Source organism: Heptranchias perlo, chromosome 8 (genome assembly GCF_035084215.1).
Source record: "Heptranchias perlo isolate sHepPer1 chromosome 8, sHepPer1.hap1, whole genome shotgun sequence".
Classification (NCBI taxonomy): domain Eukaryota; kingdom Metazoa; phylum Chordata; class Chondrichthyes; order Hexanchiformes; family Hexanchidae; genus Heptranchias; species Heptranchias perlo.
This window is the reverse complement of record NC_090332.1, coordinates 65,117,973-65,140,689: the sequence shown is the minus strand read 5'-3', so window position 1 is coordinate 65,140,689 and position 22,717 is coordinate 65,117,973. Positions and strand designations below refer to the sequence as shown.

The 22,717-nt window shown below is 45.5% G+C and overlaps 1 protein-coding gene across 8 annotated transcripts in view; it reads right to left on the bottom strand.

Moving 5' to 3' along the window:
- Window positions 1-22,717, bottom strand: part of LOC137324650 (filamin-A-interacting protein 1-like) — a 266,872-nt gene that overhangs the window by 134,170 nt on the left and 109,985 nt on the right. For all 8 annotated transcript variants that reach the window (XR_010963696.1, XM_067989210.1, XM_067989212.1 and 5 more), the window contains exon 3: window positions 1,101-1,274. Coding sequence is in view for 7 of the 8 variants with exons in the window: in XM_067989210.1 (XP_067845311.1) it covers window positions 1,101-1,274 (174 nt within the window). In the remaining variant the exon portion in view is untranslated. The remainder of the gene's footprint in view (window positions 1-1,100; window positions 1,275-22,717) is intronic.

Below are 22,717 nucleotides of genomic sequence, written 5' to 3'. Positions count from 1 at the left end.
AACAGGTTGGTGCTTAGAAAGGCACAGCTTGTAGGCCCGGAGGAGCAGGAGTGCCTCCCCCAGGCCCAACAAGCCTACCTGCACCGACCCCCCCAGTGATCACGGACACCCCTCCCGATCGCAGATCCCCCGATCGTGGATCTGCAGGCAAATTAGAGCTGGCCCCCCCGATCGTGGATCCCCCGACCCCGATCCTCCCCCCGACCCCGATCCTCCCCTCACCGACCCCTGATCCTCCGACCCCAATCCACCCCCCTCACTCTGATCCTCCCTCTCAACGATCGCGGACCCGCGCATCAACCCCTGATCCTGACACCCCGCCCCTGATCCCATTCCCCATGACTCATGACCCCCATGCCAACCTATGCCCACCTATGCCTCCATGCCCACTCATGCCACCCCCACCCCGATCCATACAAACAAAGACTTAACTTCAGACTCACCTGAAGACAATCTCTCCCTGGCTGGTCTCCCGTCTGTCTAAGACCAGCCTGTCAATCAGGCCGGTCAGTCGGACGGGAAACCAATTTGACCCCCCGCCCCGGTTTTATAATTGAGCCCTTTATCTTAGTAAATTTCTCAATGTTGATTTCAAGACCCCGGCCTCATTTAAATCTGACAGGTGAACTGCGGGGTGCTAAACAGGTGTCTCAAATACAGCTCGTCTGATTGAAGCCTCAAGACCAGGCTGTGGCAGCACCAGTGATGGAAGATGAAGGGCTGGGATTGGGGGGTGTATCATGATCGTGGACTGTGGGGGTCCCAGGGCGACCAGCGGTTCAGATTATTTTTTATGCTCCTCTGGGACCCACAAAAATGATTCGACATTTACCTTTGGCTGGGCCTCTTCAATTCCATTGCCCGTGGAACTGTTCAGAGCCTGCACAGTACAGTTCTGACCTAAAATGGAAATCGACTTACGTCATAGGACCCCAATTTCCATATTAAAAGGGGCCGTTACCACCCCATAAACGCCAGGCAAACGCAATGAAAATCGACCCCAGTGTCTCTAACTTACCCAGCAGGTGGTGCTCAGATGTGAAGCTTCAAATCATTTGTTTTCTGCAAGGTACAGGCATAATGCAAACCTGAAACCATACCTCTGCCATCGGCTTCTCGTATACGTCTTCCCCTGCGGTCTTTTCCTGGGCTTGATTGGCATCCCTGTACAATGTCCGCAGAATCTTTTCGGGAACAGCCAGACCATAGTACGCCTCAAGAGACTCCGGATTAATCTTGTCTGATTTCAGCAGCTGAATGACATCCTCTCGCGCCTGTGGAGATTGAGTAGAATCTGTTTAAATTTACCTCAAAACCTAATGCTTTATTTCAAGAGATAAGGACAAGCAGGTAAAAGCAATGTAACATATTTAGGGGCAGTACAACTCAGTAAAATACAGCATATTATCTCACAGTGAAACATTATTTTCTGCTCCTGTGAGAAGACATGTTTTATCTAACAGCAAAGCCTACATGATAATGGTTTGTGCCTGTGCTTAATATGTTCTATTACAATTTGTGTTGGTGTTTAAAGGGACATTGTCTTCATTAAAAAATAAGTTAGGTAAACCTCTTTTTATTTGGAGAAGGAGAAGACCCATGTGTCATTTTTGTCACATAATGAGCTAGTGAAGGAATGATGCCTTGAACCGATTTACACTATTGGGTCCTATGCTTGCAAACAATTGAATAAAGATTTGCCAAACATTTCTTCATGAAGATGTGGCCCCTTTAATATTGTTCTGGAATATTAAACTCCAAATTGGGGCTCCTTAGTTTGAACCCCTATCTTGACTAACATTTGTACTCAGATTTCCTCTGGGGGCTGAGTTTAATCATCTATGTCAGGCTGTATGGAGAGAGGAAACTGTCTGGTGAAAGGGGGAAAAACTCTCCTCATGTCACTCAAGAGTACTTTCTGTTGGGTCAAAGAAGGAGTGGTATTGATAGTCCCACAGGAGTGTACTCACATTAGATACGTCTGAGTCAGTAGGAGAACATGGTCGAAGGAGGAGAACTTCCGGCAAGAAAATGGAAGGGGGGAAATTACAAAAGAAAAACAGTAAAAATATATTAATGTCCTACAATTAAAAAAAAAATTATCATCCTAATGATGCCAGCTCTAATTTGCCTGCAGAATCTGCTCATTTCCAACCAGATGCCTTCAGCCAGCAGCATGAGTTGTTTTGAGATGGCCCATGGAGGCGCTGTATGATAATTTAATAGGAAGCATGCTTCCAGCGTAGTTTTGTTTTCCCCGTGAGCTGGACATTCTTCATAGCAACATGTTCCATCTACTGTTTCAGTTGTCAGGGAGGTTTGAGCGGTTGGCAGCACTGAGACTAAGATTTACAACCATCTGGATGATAGGGTGGTAGAAGTTTGGAACTCTCTTCCGCAAACGGCAATTGATAGTAGCTCAATTGCTAAATTTAAATCTGAGATAGATAGCTTTTTGGCAACCAAAGGTATTAAGGGATATGGGCCAAAGGCAGGTATATGGAGTTAGATCACAGATCAGCCATGATCTTATCAAATGGCAGAGCAGGCACGAGGGGCTGAATGGCCTACTCCTGTTCCTATATTCCTATGTTCCTATAAGCAGGGCCTTCTAGAGTTGAATTTCCATATGCGGGTTCCTAGCGGCTGAAGCTCTGCATCCAGATTGCATTTAGAAAGTTGGCCCATCTAACTTCTGTGCTTTCAAGGTGCCCAAAAAGGGCTATCCTTTTCTTGTCCAAAGCCTGTAGTCCTGTTAATCAGTTCAACTACTGTTAGGAACATTAGGAACAGGAATTGGCCATTCAGCCCCTCAGGCCTGTTCTGCCATTCAATTAGATCAAGGCTGATTCGTATCTTAACTCCATTTTCCTGCCTTTGTTCCATATCCCTTGACACCCTTACCTAATGAAAATCTATCGATCTCAGTCTGTTCCGTTCTTTGAATATTTATAGCCATCAGAGTGAGGGATGCCGGTGGGTTTTATCTTTCTTTGGTCACCAAGTGACAGCATTGAGCGCCCACAGGTCACAAGACAGCATGGCTAGATATTTTCCACTCTACTTCAACATTGTGCCTTAACCTTCAATCTTAGCACAGGACTCCGCACCCACACACCCCTCCCACCCCGTACCCCACTGCATCAGTTTAGCATTTCCACTCCCACACCAGCTAACTTTGTGACCTCTCCAAATGAGAATGGCAGTTTAATGTCCGGATATTGTACACTTTTCACCTGTACCCACTTGGAGTTGGGTTGAAACAGCTAAACTAATTTCCTTTAGAGTACTTAAACAATAAAAGACATGCATATATATAGCACCTTTTCACATCCTCTGGACATCACAAGTAACTTCACAGCCAATAAACCTATTACGTAGGTGCATATAGCAAAAACAAGCTGCAAATGACGATTAGATATTGGCCCAGAAATTGCTCTGAGTAGTGAACCAATGGTGCCGCCGCTCCTTAGATTTGAACTCGCTCACTAAGATACCGCGGTCATTTTAGCAACTTACTTCAAATGCGAGTTCAAAAAACTGCAGCATTCTTTCCCGGGCTGTGAGAGTGGGGAAAGGATCGCTCTGTCCCCTCCACCAATCAGCTTGAAGCAAGCTATGCTGTGAGAACCAGGAAGTGAATATCATTCACAAACTGCACAGTCTAAGAACCAGGAAGTGTCAGATAAGATTAGTAAATGTATTATAAAATCAGACAGAGAAAGCGAAATAAAGAGAGGGTAGATTGAAAGAATGAGATAAAAGAGACAGAAAGAAAATATAAAAAAATAAAAATTTTACATCTTTTAATTAAAATTGTTTTTTTTAGATGTCCAAAATCTATTAAAATTGGGAGTAATGAGACTTCACATTTTTAAAAGTTAATTTTCAGTGCCAGAGAGGTTGTTTGGCAGTCATTACTACTTACCACATCGTTAAAAGTTAGTTTAGACCTGATATAACTCAGCGTACCTTTTTTCTGGTGAGATTTGTTAGTTTCCAGCTGGGCAGGAGAGCAAGTTCACGCTGGTCCATTGATTCCAGCCTGTGATATCTCTTTTATGCAAAGCTGTCAGATCAGCAGGGAATCAGGAAGTGCAAGTTCCGGATTTGCCCGTTTGACTACGCATGTGTGGTTGCCAGAACTTGCTCTTCAATTTGCCTTGAAGTAACGGTGAGCACTGTTAGGCTCACCGTTATTCTACGAGCAATTTTCGGCCCAATGTGTTTATGGCAATGTTAGCTGAGGAAGAAATGTTGACCAGGTCACAAGGAAAATTCACTGCTCTTCTTCAAATAGTGCTCGGGGATCTTTTACATACATCTGAGCAGGTAGGCCTTGCTTTAATATATTATCCAAAAGACAGCAGCCTAGAAATTAGTTTAGGCCAGTTTTCAAGCACCAAATGGGTTCAGAGAACGATTCCTGCGCCTGAAGACGGAGGCCCAAGGATCGCAACAAATTGTTCCTTGGGCCTCATCTAAATAATCGCAGCGAGCTGCCGTCAACTAGCGCGCCTCTGCAACTGAAGAACTGAATATCGGGCCGACTGCCTCGCTGGCAGCGGCCCTCAGTTAAGTCCCGGTGGGGGGAAAGCGGGAGGGTGCTTTGGCCAGCAGGAGTGGTGTGGAGCCAGGAGAAGCACTCCTCCTGGCTCCACATCAATTTAAAAAAGACTGATGAAACTTACCTTTTTGGTGGCGGTTGCCATCTATGCAGACATCCTAAGCGGAACAAGGCCAATGCGGGCTCCGCTCAGGGAAGCTCAACTTCCCAGAGGGGTCCTAAAACAGGCTCTAGGCCCCTCATTAGCATATGTAAGGGTCCTAATGCCTGTTTAGGTGGCAACCCCAGATCCCAGAGAAATGGCCTGCCACAATTTTGGGTAGGACATTTTTCAGGCATCCCTAGGCAGAATGAGGTCCAATTTCTACCCCTAGCATCTCTGACAACACAGCACCCCCTTGTATTGCACTGAAGAGTCAGCCTATATTATATTCTTAAGTCTGGAGTCGGATTTGAACCCACAATCTACGGACTCAGAAGCAGCAGTACTACCAACTGAACCAAGTTGATGCTTACATTGGGAATAGTCTTTCATAACATTATTCTGAGCTGGATTCATATCTAGGTCCCAGAGATGAAACACCAATGTTATAAAATGTGAGCATGGTTATGGATTTGTCGTCTTTATCACACAGCACGATCATTTCTAACAGTTCTTCTGCTTCATTTGATGCTCCCATTGTCTTTCTGTCTCTTAAGTAAGTAAGCTTTCTTACTTCTTAAGTAAGGTTTTGTACAACTTTCCTGTTCTAGGTAATGAACCACACAAAAACAGCTGTCAATGATTGTGTGGTTAGAAGCACTGATTCTCATTATAACTTAGACCAGACCAGACAAAGACTCGCCTTTCTAGACTTTTAAAACACACACGGAGTCTATGTGGTCACCCAGTATGAAATCCTTCTGTCAACTAAATGCAACACTGCAATGAGATCACTGGAAAAAGGAAATGTCCTCACATGGATTGAAATGGTTGTCTATTGAAAAATCCGAATTGGTGTCACAGCATCCCTTGTTCACTGTGCCTGTACCTCCCATCCTCCCTGCTGTATAGTTTATATAAAGGGTAAGTGAAAGGGAGCAGTGATGTATTGAAAAATAAATAACTGAGTGAGATCAGGAAGTATGTCATTCATAAGTTTATTTTTCACTAAACCACTCAACTCTTGAATGTGAGCTATACTTCACATTTGTGCAATTTGGGAACAAATTGCGAGGAATTACTCTGCTTAAAACAATGTCAGTGGTACCTGTGACACCAAATTAAACAAGGGGTTAAATTTTAAGCCCCATGAACGGGTGGGTTGGGGGTGGGTGGAGAGTAAAAATCCTCCATTTTCAGAACGGGACCGTATCCCGGCTCCAACATGCCTACTCTGTGTCTAACTCATCCAGGTTTATCTGCATATGGAGAATTGACACCAGGAAGTTCCATCCGCACTTAAATCCGGCAGGCCAATACTTAAAAGGGAATGTAACTCATTGAGGTACTTAATATTTTGTGTGTTGAAATAATAAAACAACCTTAACCTTACCTGTTCGGGTTTCCCATCCCTTCCCATTCATGTCAGGTGAAAGCAGGCTGGGTGAGATGAGTGCCTTTATTGCACTGCTTGTGGGTCCGGAGGAACAGGAGTGCTTCATCCAGGCCCAGCAAGCTCATATGGCCGATAGGACCCTCGCCGAGCCTGCCCCCACCCCGATGGTGGACTCCCATCTACCTCCGACTCTTCATCCGACCTCCATCAACCTCCAATCTTCTTCCTGACTCCCCCGATCTTCTTCCTGGCCCCCGATCTTCTTCCTGGCCCCCCGATCTCTTTCTGGCCCCCCGATCTTCTTCCCGGCCCTCCGATCTCTTCCTCAGCCCCCCGATCTTCTTCCCGGCCCCTACAATCTCTTCCTAGGCCCTCCAACTCCCTCTTGGTTCCCCTCGATCTTCTCCCCGGCCCATGATCCCTCCCTTCCTCCCTCCGATCCCTGGCCGCGGCCTGCTGTAGCAGGCCTTCCTGCCTGTCAATCAGGCTGGCTGCCGGGCGCAAAACCCGGAATTGCAATTGATTGGCTTCATTAACTTGCCTTCCGAGTTTCAAACCCAAAGATCTGTTCCTCCGCTCCCTTCCTGGCTTGCAATTAAAATTTACCCCAAGGTGTCACAGAAATCCTACATGTGCTGAAATTATGTAGAAATTACTCTCAGCGATGTTAGCATATGAACACTTAATGTGCTCAGAAGAAATCTCTCTCACTGTTATTTTAACAGAGCCATTAACAGATTTAGGCTTCCATTTAAAAGGTGGAGAGAAGAACTTGATACAACTGTGTGGAGCATGTTCAAATGATACCACTGCCAACAGCCATTTCTATCCTTTAAACTCAGAGTTGCAAATGGTGATCGTCATTTCCCAAACTTTCCAATGAATTTTCCATTCTGCCTCTTTAGATTCCCAAGTTCTTCACTACCCACGCCCACCCCTCTTCCCCAAATATCAGTCCCCGTCTCCGGCAGGGAGCATGAGTAGGTCCATTGAGATGTGCATGGGAAGCCTGGGGTGGCACTTTTTACGGAGAAACACCGAGGGGTGGAAATTCGCCTGAGCCTGTTTTCAGGCCCTGCATCGGTGCTATGCAGGCAGCACATACTCCAACTGGGAGGCCGGCCCGAAATTGGGCCTCGGGCATCATCAAAAAATTTTTCGGGACCTTCCGCCTCCTGTCGTGCCTCGATAAGCAACTTGTACATTTACTTGGTGGAATATCGGGTCGCTTGCCTCACTGTCAGCGGCCCAAAGGTAAATCTCGAGGGGGGCGATTGGAGTAGGTAACGGGGAACCACCGCGACAACTGTGGAGCCCGATGCTTGCCGCCCTCATCGCTGCCCAATTTCTGTGAGGGGACCTAAAACTTGGTGTTAGGCCTGAAAAATGGCCTGACCCAACTGCAGGTTGGACTTTATTAGGCGTCCTTGGGGCATAGGATGTTGGGCCACAAAATTGGGCCTGTAACACAGGTGCAACGAGATCTAATTTCTACCCCCTCATCCCCGCTTGCTGCTTTCCCTTGATGCAACCTTGAGATCAGGAACATGCTGTATGGAAAATCATGAATGCAAACCAACATCCTGCCACTCTGTGCAAGGAATTTTGTCACCATGCCATCCTTATTACAAACCCTATGAAGTCAAAACTCTTGTGGCTAACCCATGGAATGTAGATGCTGCCAAATACCCAAAGCTACTCCTGGATACATCACTGTTAACCCTCAGCAGACCAAAAAGTTACAAAGTTGCTGCAATTATATCAATCATCACTGTTCTAGCTCATGACTGGCAAGGAGAGTAGCCTTTGGATCATTTTATTAGCTAATCAAAGCCTCTTTTTTCAATCATTTTCTTCCATCATTGGATTGAGCCAATGGGAAAAAAGAAAAAAGCTAAATAGTGTGTTTTAAAAAGGTAGGTATTGTGTTTTAAATAAACAGGTATTGTTTTTTTAAAAAGGTAGGTTGTGTGTTTTAAAAAGTAGGTAGTGTATTTTAAAAGGTAAGCAGTGTGTTATAGTAAGGTAGGAAATGTGTTTAAATAAGTATCGTGTTTTAAAGAGGTAGGTAATGTGTATTAAAGAGGTAGGTATTGTGTTTTAAAAGGTAGGTATTGTGTTTTAAAAGGTAGGTATTGTGTTTTAAATAAGTAGGTAGTGTCTTTTAAAAGGTAGTGTGTTTTAAAAAATAGGTAGTGTATTTTAAAGGGTAGGTAGTGTGTTTTAAAAAGCTAGGTATCATGTTTTAAATAAACAGGTATTGTATTTTAAAAAGGTAGGTAGTGTGTTTTAAAAGAGTAGGTATTGTGTTTTAAAACGGAAGGTAGTGTGTTTTAAAAGGTAAGTAGTTTGTTATAATAAGGTAGGTAGTGTGTTTAAATAAGTATCATGTTTTAAAGAGGTAGGTAGTGTGTATTAAAGAGGTAGGTATTGTGTGTTAAAAAGGTAGGTACTGTGTTTTAAAATAGTGTGCTTTAAAAACATAGGTATGGTGTTTTAAATAAGTAAGTAGTGTCTTTTAAAAAGTAGGTAGCGTAGTAAGTAGTGTCTTTTAAAAAGTAGGTAGCGTAGTAAGTAGTGTCTTTTAAAAAGTAGGTAGCGTATTTTAAAAGGTAGGTAGTGTATTTTAAAAGGTAAGTAGTGTTTTAAAAGGCAGGCAGTCTGTGTGAAAAGGTAAGTATTGTGTTTTAAATGGTAGGTAATATGTTTATGAAGATAGGTACTGTGCTTAAAAAGGTAAATGTAAGGAATCTTACAACACCAGGTTATAGTCCAACAATTTTATTTTAAAATCACAAGCTTTCGGAGATTATCCCCTTCGTCAGGTGAAGGGGATAAGTATCATGTTTTAAAGAGGTAGGTAGTGTGTATTAAAGAGGTAGGTATTGTGTGTTAAAAATGTAGGTACTGTGTTTTAAAATAGTGTGCTTTAAAAACATAGGTATGGTGTTTTAAATAAGTAGTGTCTTTTGATATTCACCTGACGAAGGGGATAATCTCCGAAAGCTTGTGATTTTAAAATAAAATTGTTGGACTATAATCTGGTGTTGTAAGATTCCTGACATTTGTCCACCCCAGTCCATCACTGGCATCTCCACATCTTAAAAAGGTAGGTACTGTGTTATAAATAAGTAGGTATTGTGTTTTAAAAAGGTAAGTAGTGTGTTTTAAAAAGCTAGGTATTGTGTTTTAAATAAGTAGGTATTTTGACTTAAAAAAGTAGGTATTGTATTTTAAAAAGGTAGTTATTTTGTTTTAAAAGGGTAGGTATTGTGTTTTAAAAGAGTAGGTATTGCGTTTTAAAAGATTAGGTTTCATGTATTAAAATTACATTGAGTATATTCGTGGAGCATATTCAAGACTGAAATCGATGGATATTTGGACACTAAGGGAATCAAGAGATATGGGGGGATAGGGCAGGAAAGTGGAATTGAGGTCGAAGGTTAGCCATGATCTTATTGAATGGCGGAGCAGGCTCGAGAGGCCGTATGGCCTATTCCTGCTTTTATTTCTTATGTTCTTACACAGAATGTACAGCACAGAAACAGGCCATTCGGCCCAACAGGTCCATGTTGGTGTTTATGCTCCACATGAGCCTCCTCCACCCTTCTTCATCTAAACCCATCAACATATCCTTCGACTCCTTTCTCCCTCATGTATTTATCTAGCTTCTCCTTAAATGCACCTATGCTAGTCGCTTCAACTACTCCTTGTGGTAACAAGTTCCACATTAACCACTCACTGGGTGAAGAAATTTCACCTGAATTCCCTATTAGATTTACTAGTGACTAACTTATATTTATGCCCCCTAGTTCTGGACTTCCCTGCAAATGGAAACATCTTCTCTACATCTACCCTATCAAACCCTTTCATAATCTTGGAGACCTCTATCAGGTCATCCCTCAGTCTTCTCTTTTCTAGAGAAAAGAGCCCCAGCCTGTTCAATCTTTCCTGATGGTTATGACCTCTCAGTTCTGGTATCATCCTAGTAAATCTTTTTTGCACCTTCTCCAGTGCATCTATATCCTTTTTATAAAATGGAGACCAGAACTGTTCACAATACTCCAAGTGTGATCTAATCAAGATCATAGGTATCGTGATTTAATGTAGGTGTGTAGGTAGTATGTTTTAAAAGGTAGGTAGTGTATTTTAAGTAAATAGGCACTGTGTTTTAAAAAGGCAGGTCCTGTGTTTTAAATAAGTAGGTATTGTGTTTTAAAAAGGTAGGCATTTGGGGCAAAATTGGATTGTATAGCGACCGTTTTGCAGGCGCTATGCGAACTCCTAAGACCTGAAAATGGCGACCGAGATATGCGCGTACACTTCCAGCATGAAGTGCACAGGACGCCATCTTGGTTAAAGTAGGTGCGTGTGCCTAACGAACACTGGCAGCATGTTTTTTTTTATTCGTTCGTGGGATGTGGGCGTCGCTGGTGAGGCCGGCATTTATTGCCCATCCCTAATTGCCCTTGAGAAGGTGGTGGTGAGCCGCCTTTTTGAACCGCTGCAGTCAGTGTGGTGAAGGTTCTCCCACAGTGCTGTTAGGAAGGGAGTTCCAGGATTTTGACCCAGCGACGATGAAGGAACGGCGATATATCTCCAAGTCGGGATGGTGTGTTACTTGGAGGGGAACGTGCAGGTGGTGTTGTTCCCATGTACCTGCTGCCCTTGTTCTTCTAGGTGGTAGAGGTCGCGGGTTTGGGAGGTGCTGTCGAAGAAGCCTTGACGAGTTGCTGCAGTGCATCCTGTGGATGGTACACACTGCAGCCATGGAGCGCCGGTGGTGAAGGGAGTGAATGTTTAGAATGATGGGGTGCCAATCAAGTGGGCTGCTTTGTCCTGGATGGTGTCAAGCTTCTTGAGTGTTGTTGAAGCTGCACTCATCCAGGCAAATGGAGAGTATTCCATCACACTCCTGACTTGTGCCTTGTAGATGGTGAAAAGGCTTTGGGCAGTCAGGGGGTGAGTCACTCGCCACAGAATACCCAGCCTCTGACCTGCTCTTGTAGCCACAGTATTTATATTGCTGGTCCAGTTAAGTTTCTGGTCAATGGTGATCCCCAGGATGTTGATGGTGGGGGATTCGGCGATGGTAATGCTGTTGAATGTCAAAGGGAGGTGGTCATTGCCTGGCACTTGTCTGGTGCGAATGTTACTTGCTACTTATCAACCCAAGCCAGGATATTGTCCAGGTCTTGCTGCATGGGGGCACGGACTGCTTCATTATCTGAGGAGTTGAGAATGGAACTGAACACTGTGCAATCATCAGCGACCATCCCCATTTCTGACCTTATGATGGAGGGAAGATCATTGATGAAGCAGCTGAAGATGGTGGGGCCTAGGACACTGCCCTGAGGAACTCCTGCAGCAATGTCTTGGGGCTGAGATGATTGGCCTCCAACAACCACTACCATCTTCCTTTGTGCTAGGTATGACTCCAGCCACTGGAGAGTTTTCCTCCTGACTCCCATTGACTTCAATTTTACGAGGGCTCCTTGGTGCCACACTCGGTCAAATGCTGCCTTGATGTCAAGGTTAGGGTGGGGAGATTATGATGTGAATCAGGTGCAACGCTGATTTGAACGGACCCCTGCTATTTTGGAACTCCACGCTCCAGCCAATGCACTGTCTTAACCTCGCACAGCTGAACAGGTGTTAAACGGCATGGACGACCCCCCCACCAGCACTATTTAAAGGGATCATGCAGGAGTTACAGGTTCATTGCTGGATTAATTGTTCTGGCTGCTGATGCATTTGTTCCTGTTTTTGGAGGTTTCCTATACTTGAATAAAGTTTCAATACTCTACAGGGAGTGGGCTGGCTAGCTGACAGGCAACAGGAAAGGCACTGGCAGAGTGGCAGGGGTGAGACAGGAATGCCGTCATCCTGATAGAGGACAGCAGATTCATGTTCCATGGAGCCACTGCCACTTGCTGCCTCCTGTTATGCGCCACTTTCTCCTGCAAGAAAGAGGGAAGTGTGTCAGTGGGTGTCCAGCAATATGTTTGGGTAACGTGGCTGTTATGATTTAATAGCTGCCAGTGTATGTGACCTGTGAGCTTTGGGTATGCAGCTTGCAACAGTGGTAATGTGTAAGGGTGAGAGGAAGCACATGATTTGAACGGTTGTGTAATGATGGAACGAGTTTGTTGGTATGCGGGTGATGAGGGGTGCAGTGCGTGGAGCAGTGGATGCGGCTAGTGGTGCAGTTGGTAGGATATGCCACTTGAAACTTGATCTCACTCACCTTGACCACTCATGTCAAATCACTGAACTTTTTCCTGCACTGCATCCATGTCGTTGGCGCTATGCTCCTAGCATTGACCTCCGCCACTACTTCCTCCCACTGCCTCCTGAGCATATGTCTGGAGGCCCTTCCTTCCTTCTCCCCACCTCTTGCACCAAGGCCTCCAGTACATTATCAGAAAACCTTGGTGCATGCTTTATCACAGGTTGAGACATCTTCACAAAACCTCTTCTAAAGCAATCCACTTCCTGATACTAATTCCATCAGCCACAGTGCATCTCCCCTTTAAGAGATGCAAGCTGCCTTTGAGTAGCGCTAGCTTTGTATATTCCAGGCATTTTGGAGTGGTATGTTCGGAAAAATCTTGGGCACTGCTTATTTCCTCCTTCCCCAATCATACTCACAAATGATCATAAATAAAGCGTAAGTTAGCAGATTTGATTTTAAGCACTGTTTCCATTATGTAATGCAGTGGTACATTCATTCATTAAGTGGAGACATGGACATATCTCTTGATTCAGACTGCACGTGCATCATTCATAATGGCATATAGTGTTCAGCAACTGATGGGACAGGTCAGATTATTGATTGACTAGTTGGTATTATTGTGAAACGCATCATAGTTTTTACTGATATACACCAGGAAATATGTCGGGACCCCTGCTGATGGGTGCAGGCAATGAATAGCGCAGGTAGCACGAATTTTACATGCTGACTGCATTGCAACGAACAGGCGCAGGTTAATCGTGCACCGCGATCTCAGCGCCCATTTCCAGGGGTTATCCAATATAACCCCGATTGTGTTTTAAATAAATAGGGGTTGTGTTTTAAAATGGTGGTTATTTAATACAATACTACTAAAACATAAGTAGGTATTATGTTTTAAAAGGTAAATAGTGTGTTAAAAGGTACGTAGTGTATTTAAATAAGTAAGTATTATGTTTTAAAGAGGTAGGTAATGTGTTTTAAAGAGGTAGATATTGTGTTTTAAAAAGGTAGGTATTGTGTTTTAAATAAATAGATATTGGGCATGATTTTAAATGGGAAAAATGGGTGGGTTGGGGGCGGGGTGGGGGGACAGTAAAACTTTTAAAAATCTAAAATCCACCCCCAACCAATTTTCATGGAGGCGGGACAAGGGGCAGGTGACCAACCCGCTCTCAGGAGGCGGGTGGGTCACTAAAAGCTTTCAAGGAGGCTGCGGGCCTCCATTTTAACAGCTTTTTTGTTTTTAACTCCAGGGGGCCAAGATTCCGGGGCCTTCTACTTCACGCCACGTGGGAGGAGGCAAGAAGGCCCGAAACAGAAGGTTACTAGCACAGCTTGTGGACCCGGAAGAGCAGGAGTGCTTCCCCCAGACCCAACAAGCCTACCTGCAGTGACCATCCCCACGATTTCCAACCCCCCAATGATCTCCGACCCCCGACCCGATCCCCCTATGATTGAGCCACCCGATGACTGCGTTTGATAAAGTGCCGCATAATAGACTTGTCATCAAGATTGAAGCCCATGGAATAAAAGGGGCAGCAGCAGCATGGATACAGAATTGGCTAAGTAACAGGAAACAGAGAGTATTGGTGAATGGTTGTTTTTCGGACTGGAGGGAGGTGTACAGTGGTGTTGCCCAAGTGTTGGTACTGGGACCACTGCTTTTCTTGATATATATTAATGACTTGGACTTGGGTGTATTGGGTACAATTTCAAAATTTGCAGATGACACAAAACTTGGAAGTGTAGTGAACAGTGCGGAAGATATTGATAGACTTCAAGAGTATATAGACAGGCTGGTGGAACAGGCGGACACGTAGCAGATGAGATTTAACACAGAAAAATGCGAGGTGATATATTTCAGTAGGAAGAATGAGAGAGGCAATATAAACTAAAGGGCACAATTCTAAAAGGGGTACAGGAACAGAAAGATCTGGGGGTATATATACACAAATCGTTGAAAGTGGTAGGGCAGGGTGAGAAAGCGGTTAAAAAAGCATATGGGATCCTGAGCTTTATAAATAGAGGCATAGAGTACAAAAGCAAGGAGGTTATGATGAACCTTTATAAAACACTGGTTTGGTTACAACTGGAGTATTGTGTCCAGTTCTGGGCACCGCACTTTAGGAAAGATGCGAAGGCCTTAGAGAGGGTGCAGAAGAGATTTACTCGAATGATTCCAGGGATGAGGGACTTCAGTTACATGGATAGACTGGAGAAGCTGGGTTTTTTATCCTTGGAGTAGAGAAAGTTGAGAGGAGATTTGATAGAGGTATTCAAAATCATGAAGGGTCTAGACAGAGTAGTTGGAGAGAAACTGTTCCCATTGGCGGAAGGATCAAGAACCGGAGGACGTAGATTTAAGGTGATTGGCAAAAGGACCAAAGGTGACATGACGAAAAACTTTTTTACACAGCGAGTGGTTATGATCTGGAATGCACTGCCTGAGGGGGTGGTGGAGGCAGATTCAATCGTGGCTTTCAAAAGGGAATTGGATAAGTACTTGAAGGGAAAAAATCTGCAGGACTACGGGGAAAGGACAGGGCAGTGGGACTAGCTGGATTGCTCTTGGAGAGAGCAGGCATGGATTGGATGGTCCGAATGGCCTCCTTCCGAGCTGCAACCTTTCAATGATTCTATGACTCACCGCCCCCCCACCCCCCGCCTCGGAGACTGAACCTTCCCGATGACTGACCCCGCCCCCAATGACTGACTCCCCCCGCCGATGAATCCCGACCCTCCTGCCGCCGATGAGCCCTACCCCCATCCAACACTTACCTGTTCACCTCCGCTTTCTTCCTCTTCTCCCATCCGACTGAGACCAGCCTGTCAATCAGGCCGGCCTGTCAGGCAGGAAACTGACAAAAAAAAAATAAAAGACGTCCTTATGTCAAAATCGTACGGATGTCCGGGAAACCCATACTTCCGGGTTTCCTGTCAGGAATTCCACCTGTCCCCCACCCAACCCCGCAATAATTACTTAAAAAAGTAATTTGTGTTTTTTAAGAAAGTGGGTATTGTGTTTTAATTAGGTATGGTATTTTAAAAAGGCAGATAGTGTGTTTTAAAAGAGTAGGTATTATGTTTTAAAGGGGTAGGTATCATGTTTTAAAAGGTAGGTAATGTGTTTTAAAAAGGTAGGTATTGTGTTTTAAAAGACAGGCAGTATGCTTAAAAAGGTGGTACATTGGCGAGACCATGCAGACGCTGCGGCAACGGATGAACAGACACCGCGCAACAATCGCCAAACAGGAGGGTTCTCTCCCTGTCGGGGAACACTTCAGCAGTCAAGGACATTCAGCCACCGACCTTCGGGTAAGCATACTCCAAGGCGGCCTTCGAGACACACGACAACGCAAAATCGTTGAGCAGAAATTGATAGCCAAGTTCCGCACCCATGAGGACGGCCTCAACCGGGGTCTTGGGTTCATGTCACACTACACGTAACCCCACCAGCGAACAAATGTTATCTGTTTTTAATATAACGGGTCATTGACTGTCTTCCTTCTCTCTCTCTCTCTCTTTTTTTTTGGGGGTTTGTATATTCGGTGGCCTTTTTAGGTGACACCTTTCTGTCTGCTCACTGTGATTGCCTTGGCAACGGGCAGTAATCACCAGGCATTGTTCTGTGATTTTAAAATGCAAAGGATTCGAAAATTTCATTTCCACACCGTTCACCTGACGAAGGAGGAAGCCTCTGAAAGCTTGTGGAATTTAAAATAAATTTGTTGGACTATAACTTGGTGTTGTAAAATTGTTTACAATTGTCAACCCCAGTCCATCACCGGCATCTCCACGTCTTAAAAAGGTAGGTAGTGCATTTTAAGTAAGTAGGTAGTGTGTTTTAAAAGGTAGGTATTATGTTTTATAAGTGTAGGTGTTGTGTTATAATAAGTAAGTATTGTGCTTTGAAGTGTATAGGTTGTGTGTTCTAAAGAGGTAGGCAAGGGGGAAGTTGTATTGGATAACCCCCGAAAATAGACACTGGGATCGCGGTACGCGATTAACCCGTGCCCAGTTGTAGTGATGCAGGCAGCATGTAACATTCATGCTGCCTGATGATTTAAATGATTGCTGCGTGCAATCAACCTATCTGTGCTGTTGATTGGCTGCACGCATCAGCAGGGGGTCCCAATATCGAGAGTGGCTAGTACTACTTAAAGGCAGCCTGCACCTCTTAAAGGGGAGGTGCACTGTGGGTGCAGGAAGTGCTAGAAGTCCAGTGGGAAATAAATCTGTGCTGGAATTTTGTGTAGAATGGCTGGACCTGCAAGAGAGTGTGCACCAAGGTTCATGGATGATGCACTAGAAGCATTGGTAGCGGAGGTCAATGCCAGGAGCATAGCACCAAGAACATGGATGCAGTGCAGGAAGAAGTTCAATGATTTGACATGAGTGGTCAAGGTGCGTGAGTTCAACTGTCAGGTGGCATGTCCTACCATCAGCACCACTAGCCTCATCCACTGCTCAATGCACTACAGCCCCCATCACCCACCTACCAACAAACTCTTTCAATCAGAAACTTTCAATGCAACCCTGCGAATCAGATGCTGCATCCTACCCTCACACATTACCACTCTTGCAAGCTGCACACCCACAACTCACACACAATGGCAGCTATGCAACCAAGACAGCCACATCACCCAAACATCTTGCAGGACACTCACTGACATGCTTCCCTCTTTCTTTCAGGAGAAAGTGACGCACAACAGTAGGCAAGAGGAAAGAACTGGAGGAGGACAGGAACGCCTACACATCCTAGCTCCCAGGAGACAGTGCTGTCCATCATTGGAAGTGCCATCGCTGAGGCCGTAGCCGCTGGCGGCGCTGGAGGTATCAATGATGAGGGTCTTTGTAAACCTAATCCTCCTTCTCGCTTCCTATGTCTCCCTCATCCCACAATCTTTTCTGACTTAAGTGCAGCAGATGGTGTGAGCACGCACATCTTACTTTCTCCTATCCCCGCACGACAACTCAACCCGTCTCCCTTTGTCATTTCAGATGCCTAAGAACTGGAACCGGCACAGTCAGAGGAGGCAGAGGAAGATGACAGTGATGACGAAGACACACCGTCACTTGATCTTACAATCGCAGCCACCAGCTCAGATACCGACACTGCGCGTACTTTAGAGACTAGGATAGAGGAGGGATCTGTATGTGGTGAGACACCGGGCACGAGTGCCCAGGAGCCGGGGCGGAGGGAATGAATACCGTAGGTGCTGCTGCAGAGCAGTTCCACTGCCAAGGAGTCAGATGACTTTGATGGGCCAGGCTACAGAAGAAGGCTGATGGGTGTGCACAACCAAATGCTTGGTGCACTGGAAAGCTTGCCAGAAAGCCTGCGCACAATGACAAGAGGCATGGAGGAGTCCAGCTCCAACTTGGCACAGGGCTTTGCACAGTCTTGAAGCCCATTCTTTCCCACATGGAACGGGTGGTCACCTCAATAAGCACACCTGAGGAACCCACCATGATGCAGCATCTGATGACTGATGTCACAGTTTCTATTGCAGCACAAACATCTTCCATCAAAGGGCTGACTGCTGCCTTGGAAGCTCAGACTGCTACGATCGTGGCTCTGGGTACCACTGTGGAACGGGGCTTCCAGGGCGTCACAGCAGTCCAGCAATATGTTCTCCAGCAGATCACCAGGATTGCTGAGGCGCCGCCCCAGGAGAGTGGCAGTGGCGCCATGGAAGATGAACCTGCTGTCCTCTCTCAGGATGACAGCATTCCTGCTCCCACCCCTGCCACACCGCCAGTGCCATTGCTGTTGCCTGTCAGCCAGCCAGGCCAGACTGCTGCAGCCCAGGCCGAGATGGTGCAGTCTGAAGCCTGGCCCTATCGGCCCAGAGCTGCTTGAGATCGTCCTCCAAGGCCATCTGCTCGCTCCTCAATTGAAGGTCAGCAGCCTGCCACTACCCATGCTCCAGCCACTGGGGGACTACCTTGTAGGAGCACTAGGAAAGGTAAAGGCACATGAACGACAGGCACTAAGGGAATGCACAAGGGTGAATAGTATCATGTTGTTTCAATCATTTCATGTGTAATTTTATAAATGTGGTTTTGAATTTGTATTTGGTGTTGGTTTTCATTTCTGCGATGGGCTGAGGGGGGAAGCAATGTGTATTCATAAGGGGACGATTTGATGGTCATGTGAGAGAGGAAAGGTAAGGAGTGTGGGATTGTTGGTGAATGGGGAGGTGTCGTTGAGGTTACTGGTATCACTCATTAATAATCTGATCACGCAGAGCCCTGGCAGACAGGGTCTGTTGACCTTGTTGCCTCCCTGCATCTTCCTTCACTTCCTCCTCCTCTTCCTCCACTCCCTCCTCCATCTCTCTTCCTCCTCTTCCTCTGCCTGTTGCTCAGCTTCCTCATAATGGCGAGGTTGTGCAGCATGCAGCATACAACGATAAACCTTGACACCCGCTCAGCTGAGTACTGCAGGGCTCCTCCAGGCAGCGGAAGCGTTGCATGAGGATGCCTATGGTGTGCTCCGTGTGGCAGCATGGCTTTCGTTGTATGCCTGCTGTGCACGTGTGCGTGGGTTCCTGACCGGAGTCATGAGCCATTTCAGTAGCCAGCCTTTGACTTGCCTTGGTTGAAATATAGGTGGCATGTTGGACTGCCACAGAATGAAGGAATCATGACTGCTGCCAGGATAGCAGGCAATGTCCTGCATATGGTCAAGTTCAGATGTGGAGCACTCATGACAATATGCGTGCAGTCGATGGCACCCTGCACCATGGGGAAGCCTGCAATGCGAGCAAACCCTTGTGCTCATTCCCACTGCTTGTCTCTGGCAAGAGAGAATGAGATGAATCTGTTTTGGAGTGTGTATACAGCCTCAGTGGCCTCCCATGTATCGCAAACTGCGAGATGTTGCTTATATCTCCAGCAGCAGCCTGAAAGGAGCCAGAGCTGTAAAAATTAAGCGTCACGGTTACCTTGACAGCCACAGGCAATGCTGTCCTTGCTCTGCTTTGGGCCTGCAGCAGTTGACAAATTTCAGTCACGACCTCTTTAGTGAACTACAGCCGTTGGATGCACTGATCATCGCTGAAGTTGAGGTAAGAGAATTGGTCCCTGAAGACTCTCCTTGGTAATGGCCTCCTGCTGAGTGCCTCTTCTAGCAGTTTATCCTGCTCTACGTGGTCTCTCTTTATTCTCCCAGTCATTTCAATTCCCAGAGAAAGTCCTAGCAGGCCACCCATGTCTGAAAGCAACTTTGTTCAGCACACTATTTTAAATGCCACTAACAGTGCTGCAAGACCAGCCAGACCACTCTTTATAGAATATTGCCAAGCAAAGTTAGCCAAGTATGGGAAACTTCCAAAAACATGTACAATTGCACTGGCAGCCAGAGTAAATAATCCAGCAACTAACCTGTAACTCCTGCATGAATCTTTAAATAACGCTGGTATTAAATATCTCGGACTCCATTTTTGGGGCTTAGGTGTCCACGTAGTGCCTACAAAACGGGTGCTACATGGCCCAATTTCGCCCCCATTGTGTGTTTTAAAAATGTAGGTATTGTGTTATAATAAGTAAGAATTGTGTTTTAAAGAAGTAGGCATTGTGTTTTAAAAAGGTAGATACTGTATTTTAAATTAGATGGTATTGTGTTTTAAATAAGTAGATAGTATATTTTAAAAGGTAGGTAGTGTATTTTAAATAAGTAGGTATTGTGTTTTAAGTAAGTTGGGATTGTGTTTTAAAAGAGTAGCTTCTTGGCTTGATGTCCATTTCTTTGTGTCTATTTGTGAAGCGCCTTGGGATGCTCCTTATGTTAACATTATTGTACAAATGCAAGTTGTTGTGGTATTAGCCTTTCAATGTCACAGTGCATGAGGCAAACTGCTTGCCTCAGGGAGACTGTTCTTTCCCTGGACCTGCATACCCAAAGAGTTAAAATAACTGGTACAATTCCATGTACCCTATTCCCAGCTTGTATTATGGTTGTGATATTCCCTCAGTTCTCTACAGTAAAATCTTGACAAATATTGACAAACTGCCTCAAAACAGTCTTGCGCATTCCTGTCCTCTTAACCTGAGAAAACAGGATTTTTTTTGGCCGTGGTTCCTCCAGAGGACAGTGAAATATGACTTCATAGTAATGTAATTCAATTAAAAATACCACATGGGACTTTTCAAAGAAGCTAATAAAGGCTGATGCTTTGCAGATTTGACTTTTAAAACAGTTGTGCAATGGAGACTGTGAATGCCAACAGTGATGTTGGAGCATAATGAGTTTCAGTGCCAATTACCTTCACCTTGTCCATTTTGGATGTACTTTAATACGTAAACCAACTAGGAAATTGTTACAGTCCGTTTCCGATGAATTAAGCAGACCAATGTGCTTTTATTTAGTTCGACAAACATTGGAATCAGTGCGACTCGTCTAGTTTATGCAATTGCTTATTATTAGGGTTCAAATGAAACACAGCCTGTAACTGACATATTGTGGTAGAACCGGGTAGAAAACAGGGACTAAAAGGACCAATTTTTAGTTGGCCACTCCTTCCCCAACCATCACTAAGTCCCGTGCCCCAGAGATGCCTGAAATACATCCGACCACATATTGGGTTGGGTGATTTTTCAGGCATTCCTGGCGGCCGAATAAAACAGGTGTTAGGCCACTTGCAAATGTTAATGAGTTTTAAAGCTGTTTTTGCACCATTTCTCTTTGTGATCTTGTTCTTTTTGCTGCTGTCAATCAGATTGTCAGGCAATTATTCTGGGGCTTCCTTTTCCCCCCATAACCAACACTAGCGCCACCAATGGGTTTCCTCAGTGTTTTGCGTGACTTGAAATGTGTTGTCTGAAAAGGAGGAACATAGATTTGTATTTTAAGGGAACCCTAGATTCATACGAATATCCATGCTGCAGTCTGCCCGAGAACTGACAGAACTCTATGAGTTGATGCAAAATGAATAAGATCGACTAGCATTTCTCAGACCCAAACCCATGCTAGTTTGGGGTAATGACCCAGAATTTGCTGGAGAGGGCATTTTGCGGCATGCATTGTTAGTTAGACTTTTTCCCTCACTCTCCAGCTCAAAAAAATTTTCATTGCTGGAAGTGCGAGCTGATAATAGCGCGGCAAGGGCAACGGAGCATCTGGGACTTTAGTGAACGACGAGATCAGGAGTCTGTGGGTGAAATTGGGCTGTGTAGTGCCTGTTCTGTAAATGTTACGCAGACAACTAAGCCCTGAAAATGGCATCTGAGATGTGCGTGCACACTTCCAACGTGAAGTGCGCAGGACGCCATCTTGTAAAAGTGGTTGCCTAACGACCACCGGCAGCATGTAGAGTAGGGAGATTATGACGCGAATCAGTGTGCAATGCTGATTTGAAGCAGCAGGCGACATTTTGGAACTCCACGCTCCAGCCTATGCACTATCTTAACCTCGCACAGCTGAACAGGACTTAAAGAGCGTGAAGGATCCCCTACCAGCACTATTTAAAGGGAGCATGCAGGAGTTACAGATTAGTTGCTGGATTAGTTATTCTAGCTGCTGGTACAATTGTGGGTGTTTGTAGAAGTTTCCTATACTTGGCTAAAGTTGCAATATTCTATAGAGAATGGTCTGGCTGGTCGTACAGTACTGTAAATGGCATTTAAAATAGTGTGCTGAACAAGGTTGCTTTTAGAAAGGGGTGGCCTGCTAGGGCTTCCCCTGGGGATTGAACATGATTGGGAGAATGAAGAGAGACTGCACAGAGTGGGACATGCTGCTAAAAGAGGGAGGAAGATGAGGAGGAGCAGGGCACTCAGCAGGAGGCCATATCCAACGAGGGCCTTCAGAAACCAATTTTCTTACCTCCACTTCAGCGACAACCAGTGCATCAGATTGCTACGGTTCACTAAAGAGGTCGTGACTGAAATTTGTCAACTGCTGCAGCTACAATTACAGCCTCAGAGCAGGGCAAGGACAGCATTGCCTGTGGTTGTCAAGGTAACTGTGGCGCTTAATTTTTACAGCTCTGGCTCCTTTCAGGATGCTGCCGGAGATATAAGCAACATCTCGCAGTTTGCAGTGCAATGCTGTATGAGGGAGGTCACTGAGGCTCTGTGCGCACTCAGAAACAGATTCATCTCATTCCCTTTTGCCAGAGACAAACAGCAGGAGTGAGCACAAGGGTTTGCTCGAATTGGATTTGCTCGCAGCACGAGGGTTTGCTCGCAGCTCTGGGCCAAGAGGGCCCGGCTTCAGACTGCACCACCTCGTCCTGGGCTGCAGCAGTCTGGCCTGGCTGGCTGATAGGCAACAGCTAGCGCACTGATGGAATGGCAGGGGTGGGAGCAGGAATGCTGTCATCCTGAGAGAGGACAGCAGGTTCGTCTTCCGTCGCGCCACTGCCACTCTCC